At 33.0% G+C, this 7,753-nt stretch overlaps 1 protein-coding gene across 1 annotated transcript in view; it reads left to right on the top strand.

Annotated features, from left to right (window-relative positions):
• Positions 1-5,266: 5,266 nt before the first annotated feature.
• LOC117099920 overlaps positions 5,267-7,753 on the top strand; it is a gene marked incomplete at its 3' end in the record, with an annotated part of 4,331 nt that continues 1,844 nt past the window's right edge. Inside the window, exons 1-3 of the mRNA XM_033239438.1 lie at positions 5,267-5,319; positions 6,310-6,414; positions 6,649-6,750. Of these exons, the coding sequence (XP_033095329.1) occupies positions 5,286-5,319; positions 6,310-6,414; positions 6,649-6,750 (241 nt within the window). The remainder of the gene's footprint in view (positions 5,320-6,309; positions 6,415-6,648; positions 6,751-7,753) is intronic.

Below are 7,753 nucleotides of genomic sequence, written 5' to 3'. Positions count from 1 at the left end.
TCATAGTTAGTAGGTTTTGGTACTAAGTAGTCTTCCGAAAAATGAAGTTTATTTTAATATCAATCCCGAAATACATGTAGGCCTAGGCTCTATCTGCACTGCAGGGTATGTGTGTTGTGTTGAGTGGGCGTCTGTCTGTAGTGGTGGTCGTGACTGCGGCCTTAGGCCTAGTTACGCACGTACAGATGGAGCCTAGCGAGGCAGGATTTAATGTTTTTTCATGGCATTATGTACGAATTAATATAGGCTAGACATATATAAATGCTGACTTAAAACATGTAGTATGATTTACTAACTAATTTTAAATATATATTTATTTTTTAATTTTTCAGCAAACGTGTGGATCTTGCAAGTTGCAATTACCTTGCTAGAATTCTATGTTTTTTGAAGAGATGTAGTAAATCTCAGCCATAGCCTCTAATATGCCAATGAACCAAGCAAAGCCTTGTTGACTGCTGCCAAGAATGCTTTACTAGCAAAATTCTGAATAAATAATAATATTTATAAATTTATATAGGCCAACTGCAATATGTAAACAAATGTAAAATTGTTAAATAAAAGTAAACGAATGAATGAAATTTGTTTGTTTTCTTCATTTTGTGTAATACTTTCATGTTGCACAGCGCGTCGTAAGGTGTCACAGCGCGTCGCTACAGGAGGCGATCGCTTCACGAAAAAATCTCCCTATTTTTTGGTTTTCAAACTTGGGATCTCTGTGGCTGTCAGCTGTTGTTTCAAAATCTTTTAAAAAACTCACATGTGCATAAACTGCGCAGGGTTCACATTGTGTAGTAAGGCCTAGAAATCCGTCTTCGCATTACAGAAAATAAGAACCAATTTCCCCGCAGATATTGCTGAAAATTAGGCTTTTACCTACTGTACCTAATTTTTTTTTTTAAGCAATTGTGGTAAAATGTTACATTTCATTTTTTTAAGCAATTGTGGTAAAATGTTACATTTCAATTTATTTATTGTTGACATTAGCTTATTACTGCATTTTTAGATTTTTATCCCACTGAGGTTTTTTTTTTTTTTATTGGGGGGAGGGGGATAGTGATGTTTGAAGTCATCAGAAAATCAGCAATGATAAAAGAAAGGGCATGTGTGTGGTATGCTATCTGTAGCTTCAATGGAAAATATAGCAATTATTAAGTGTTCACTAACCCCTTCCAAAACTAATGTTACTAGTTGAATTGGTCTTTACTATTAAATTAACAGGTTAAAGAATCAGGCCAGGCCTGCCTCGGTATACAGGTTTTAGTCTACTGCTTTGCTGGGCTATTTAAGGCCTAACCTTCGCTACCCAGCCTCATGGCCTACAGTTGTATTGAATATTGATTGCAGGCTGAAATTTCAGGGTTATTTGGTCCTGATTTTTTAAAATTGTGACAAGGAATTCATTTGGTCGCGCTCAGTGTGAAAAGGTCATTCGTTTTTATTAGCACTATAAAGGTTTCCAACCAAATCGCAAATGTTTATATCTGGTGCAGCCACATAATTTTAGGCAGTATGCAAAACAATGTATCATTCATTCTGTGATATCAACCAATCAGCAGGAGCTTTAAGTCAACAACTGATGTTCACTCATCTCGTATTCTTGGTAAATAAGCGATCTCCGTCAAATCGAACAAGACTGGTATTATAATATCGGCTTGAACAAATTTTCCTTAATTTGTTTGTTTCGTAAAATAGAATGCTGATATTTCAAACGATTGTCTTTTGACTTCTTATAGTTATACGATGGACCAGTAGCATCATCTGGATTAACTGAAAATTATATTGCGCTCCTTCAAACACGTGGTTGATGATACAGTAATTTCATCCAGACTTTATGGGGCAGCTGTGGTTTAACACATGTGTCTCCATGAGCAACATCTTCAAATTTACAAAAAACAAAAAAGAAAAAAAAAATAACAAAAAAATAATTGAGAAACATAATTAAGTAAAGTAATATAAAAAGCAATGGCTTTATTGAAAATATTTTGGGCGATTTCTCCTTTACTACCATTCATTTACTGAAGAAGCCACTTCTGACCTACTTTTGTTCGTACCGGAAGCATACAAAGAGTCAAATGACTTTGTGCCTGGTGACCATTATTTCAATGTCTACCATGAAGACCTACAGTATGTCTGTATAGATCACTTTCTCATTTGCTGGCCTTTTCAGTACAAGGTACAAAATTTAGATTTGGTACTTAAATTAATACAGATTATTACTGGGCCTGTGTTTTAGCAACTGTAACTTCACCTAATTTACATGTCAACAAGGATGCGAAGGCCCTTCCCCCCCCAAGGGCCTTCCCCCCCCCCACAAAGTCACGAAAATCTTAGACAATGGCTGCTAGACTTACCGAGTTGGCAAACATTTTCTTTGCCAACAACCTTCTTTAAAGCCTGGTTTCCTGTCAACGTAAGAAGGCAGATTTACTTACGACTACGTCGTTTTATCACAACAAAATGCGATTTGACAGGAAACCGATTGCGACTGGTGCGTTGTGAAATCGACGTAACGTAAGGTTAAATCGTCGCAAAGGAATGTTGGACAGGAAACCGTCGTATTGAATTTTCATGCGATACGTCGATTTGACAGGAAACCGCGATTCAGTGACTTATGCTTGAGTGATCATGCTTGCGTTGCCTTGTGTTACGTCTCACGAAAGTTGACTCCAAGTCAACTTTCGTAAGAGACGTAGCATTATGGACCAGAAATCGTAAGAAGCAGCCAATCAGATACGAGAATTATGACGTAGCCTTTATGACGTACCATCTTTTGACGTGGCTGAAACTGGTTAGGTTGTTCTACAGTAGAAAAAATATATGAAAATTCTGTGTTTCTTGCTTTTTTGAGTAGTCTACCAACACTCGACACATCCATGCAGTAGCCTATAGCATAATATACTCAGGTCTACACTTTTTTTTATAAGAACCACAGCAATTTTGCCGAGGCTAATTGTTCTTATTTTTCGGCCAATTTAAATCAAGCTCAAAATGTTTATTGTCTATATATATATATATATATATATATATATATATATATATTATTTTACACACTTTTTAAATATAGACAAATATTATTTCACAGCAAATATACTGTACTGTATTACGAAGGATATCATCATTGTCACACCTACTGTGCCTATGTAAAAATAAGACTAAAATATTTTTTTCTAGATTAAAAAAAAACAAAACATAATTATCGCATTTGAAATTTTATCTCAATTTGTTCTTATTTTTAAAGCAATTTCAGCAGTCCCAGTGTTCTTAAAACCCGGGGTTGTAAAATGTATCTGTTACACACAATGCCAGTGGATTAGTAGCACTAGCTCAGCAGTACCGTTTGATTATGGTAATGACGACAATGATGGTATAATAATATAATACTGCAACAAATTAGTTGGTCGTTGCGAAATTTCAATGAGAAGAGTAGTAAAAATGAAAATAACAAATTTCATCAGAAACCAAGGGGGCCATTTATACAGCAGGAATGAGGACCGTTTTATATCTATTTTGTCAATTACCACCAATCCAACTTTACCGCGTACCAATTTTTTTTTGTGTCCTAAATCTTTCTCTCAAAGTAGATTGGGTGACAAGCACCTAGAAGCCGTGGCCAATTAATTCAGTTTCCCAGAATTAAAATTTGGTGGTACTACAAAACACGAATGTTCAGGGAATGTTCGAAGCATCATTATTTTGTGAAACAAAATGAATTTTACAAACATCAAATAGGCCTTTTTGTATTTTAATAATGTAGGCCTAACTTTTTTTGCAATAATCCATGTTATTAATGTTAGACGTTTTGCTAACATTTACAGTGCAGCTCATAATATAAAGAGGTAGAGGCCTACATTCGCGCGAAAACCCTGGGTAACAAGGACGGATTAGTGGGAAAGGCAGCCAATCGTAAGTGACTACAAATTACGTCATTTTATGTCGTCGTATCGCAAGAAAAATTCAACTCAACGTAACAGTCGCAAGCGCTCATTTTGGACTCTGGATGGAGTTCAACGTCGTAAGTTCAACTTTCGTAAGCGACTGAAAATTGCTTTTTTATCTGCGGCCCAACACGATCAACGTGAACGTCGTTATTATTTCAACTTTGCGTAAGAGTCGTAAGAAAGGTATGAAACGTAAGAAATTCTTACCTTTACGTCGACAGGAAACCAGGCTTAAGAAAGAGAATTTAGGGTAGGCGGTATGCAAATGAATTATATATTTATAGTGTTAATCTATTTCATGGAACATGACGGGGAAATTGTGGTAAAAGGCTCTGTATTTCGCTCCCAAAGGAAGAGGGAATAGCCGAATTCAGTCAACCTTGCTGTCGGCAAAGGCCAAGTCGCTGATGCGCACTGCTCGCGTAAAACTTCAACCAAACTTTCGTTACCAAGTCGTTGCGTACTGTATTTTATTGGCAATTCTCAATTAAAAAATTGTACACAATTGTACAATTAGTACAATTGTACTCAGACAATGACAACGGTGAATACATAATTCCTTGGTGGAGGTAGAAATCGTTGCTATTATCCAAATAAAACACACAATTAAGCCTATGGATCAGTATAGAAAACAATATACTGTAGCGCAAAATCGTATGGCCGGACGCACTCTAGTGATAAAGTTTTCCTCCATTAGTGAAAAATGAAGGGCGCTGTATGCTGGAAATACTTAGCAACAGAAGGGCGCCCTGTACGTCGGGCACGAAGTATTGAAATCTTGCATGGTTAAAAAGAAGGGCGCCGCCTACGTCGGGCACGATTTCCGCCTCATTTTTACTATGCGAGTGCTCTATCATGTGTTTTTAGTATCTTTGCTATAAGGAAATGAAAATATCCAAGAAAAAGTTTTTGATCACATGAAAAAATAACACTCGTTGATTAGTCGGTTTATCTGTCAATCAAATCTCGTTGAGATGTTAATTAGTCAGCGTAAGGTCTGGTCCAGCTACGTCACTATTCTTTATACAATACTCTTGTCGTTATTATTCACCATTTTAAAAACGATTTTAGAAGCGATGCTCTTGCTAGTTTTCTATCACCAAGCAAATTATTGGATGATAACATAGATGTTGATGTATTTTTGTAGACTATTTTATTGCAAAAACAAAGAAGAAAATATTAAATATAAGTATGCCTATGCAATTTTCTTTGTAAAAAGCATGTGAAAAAATGTGAGAAAAAAAATTGGCCATGAATCAGGTAAAAAAAACGGTAGTGTTGATATGTATGTTAATCAATGGAAAACTCAACTTTTTTTCAATCCTCGTAGATTGATCCGTTGTAAAAATGAGTAACAGTATGGAAGGAGACACATCAGAAGGTGAGTTAACTTTCATTATTTGTGGGTATATCCAGTAAATGTTTTCAAGAAAAAAAGTCCAATAAGAAATAATAAAATTTAAAAATTATTTAAATAATCTTTCAAATATTGTTATGAAAAACATTTGATTATTATTGTATTTTAATTGTTGTAATTATCAACATTTTAATCCACATACAAATTTTCCTGAATTTCTTCTGTTAAAAACGGAAAAGGTTCATACCAATTCAGAAAGGTTGAAGTTCAGCAGGGGATATGTATATAATATATTTTATATTTTGTAGCAGAATTTTATAATATCATTTACTCAACAATGTATGTTTGTGGGTTTGATTTTTTTTTTTCATTTAACATAAATGAATGCTGTAAATTGTTGTTTGTTATTGTGATGAATTGAACTACACTTTACTTTAACATTTTAAAGTTTCTACTAGAAATAAAGTAAGAAATAAATGGTTATTCTATGCCTTTACCTTAGGCATAAAAAAAATGAGCCAGAAAATTAATACTTGTAAAATAAACAAGTTAAAAGAACAAAGTTGAGCAATAAAACCAAGGTATATGTTGTATTTTGTAGCATAACGTTACAATAGGTTATTACTTAACAATGCATGTTTGTCAGGGTGGTAATCTATGGTTCATACGTTTGTTTTCCATTTAAATTATGTTAAATTGAAACCCACTTTTCAATAATAAATATACTTTATACTGTATATATTAATTGTTTAATATTCAAAGTAAATTGAGCAATCAAACTAAGGTATGTATTATAACTATGCAATTTTTAAATAACACATTGTTATCTACTCTAACGCACAAATGGAATCACAAGCCTGGTACAAAAGTATAATGCAATAAAATATATTAACTGTATTTCTCTAATGTGTGTTTGATTGAAAATCTACATTGAATAATGAATATAGGATTAATAAATAATTGTTGTTCTATGCTATGTTAAATTTGCCAAGATTTTCACAATTTTTTGAACAGATGATGAAAAAGAACCAGAAAATTTAACCAGCAAAAGACAGGTGAAACAGAAAGGACTTACTAACAAAATTAAGAGGGCAAAGACAGTTGAGCCATCAAGCCTAGGTATGTACTGGTAGAGTATTTTATATTTTGTAGCAGAACATAAAAATGTCATTTACTCAACAACGTATGTTTGTGGGTTTGATTTTTTTTTCATTTAACGTAAATGAATGCTGTAAATTGTTGTTTGTTATTGTGATGAATTGAACTACACTTTACGTAAACATTTTAAAGTTTAAATAATGGTTGTTCTATGCTATGTTAAATTTGGCAAGATTTTCACAATTTCTTAAACAGATGATGAAGAACCGGAAAATTTAACCAGCAAGAGAAAGGTGAAACAGAAAGGACCTACTAACAAAATTAAGAGGACAAAGATAATTGAGCAATCAAGCCCAGGTATGTACTGGTAGAGTATTTTATATTTTGTAGCAGAACTTTATAATGTCATTTACTCAACAATGTATGTTTGTGGGTTTGATTCTTTTTCATTTAACATAAATGAATGCTGTAAATTGTTGTTTGTTATTCTGATGAATTGAACTCCACTTTACTTCAACATTTTAAAGTTTCTACTAGAAATAAAGTAAAAAATAAATTGTTATTCTATGCCTTTACCTTAGGCATAAAAAAAATGAGTCAGAAAAACAATAAGTAAAGTAAACAAGTTAAAAGAACAAAGTTAATTGAGCAATAAAACCAAGGTATATGTTGTATTTTGTAGCATAACGTTACAATAGGTTATTAATCAACAATGCATGTTTGTCAGGGTGGTGATCTATGGTTCATACGTTTGTTTTCCATTTAAATTATGTTATATTGAAAGCCACTTTTCAATAATAAATATACTTTATAATGTATATATTAATTGTTTAATATTCAAAGACAATTGAGCAATCAAACTATTGTATGTATTATAACTATGCAATTTTTAAATAACACAGAAGAAACATTACTACGGATAAGGAGTTGGAGGCCATGAATCAACGTCTTGAGCTTTATTGGGTGTATTTTCAAGAATGACCCAATAAAGGTCAAAACGTTAAATCATGGTCTCCCTCTCATTATTCGGAGTAACTTTCTTTTTATGTTATTTAAACATAATCAATACATCTGGTTTTACAATTTAAGTTATTAATAAACAGTGCATGTTTTTGGGGTAACTGGGGTCCTATGAATTTTATGTTTATTTAAAATTAACTGTTTCTTAACATTTTTTTCATTTATTATTATTATTTTATGGTAGAACAAATAATGTATATTTTCATTGTTTTTTGTTTAGGCACATGTGCCAATGATTATCAATAGTGAATATATCACTGTCCTATTCATAGATGGCAATCCATTCCACAAGACAAACATTTAACACAAGATACATAAATAAGCTAGGTTTCTTTATGAA

This window comes from Anneissia japonica, unplaced genomic scaffold (assembly GCF_011630105.1).
Source record: "Anneissia japonica isolate Jap-2015-1 unplaced genomic scaffold, ASM1163010v1 scaffold21269_len13372_cov219, whole genome shotgun sequence".
Taxonomy (NCBI): Eukaryota; Metazoa; Echinodermata; class Crinoidea; order Comatulida; family Comatulidae; genus Anneissia; species Anneissia japonica.
The sequence above is the reverse complement of the archived record's forward strand: the minus strand, read 5'-3'. Positions and strand labels throughout refer to the sequence as shown.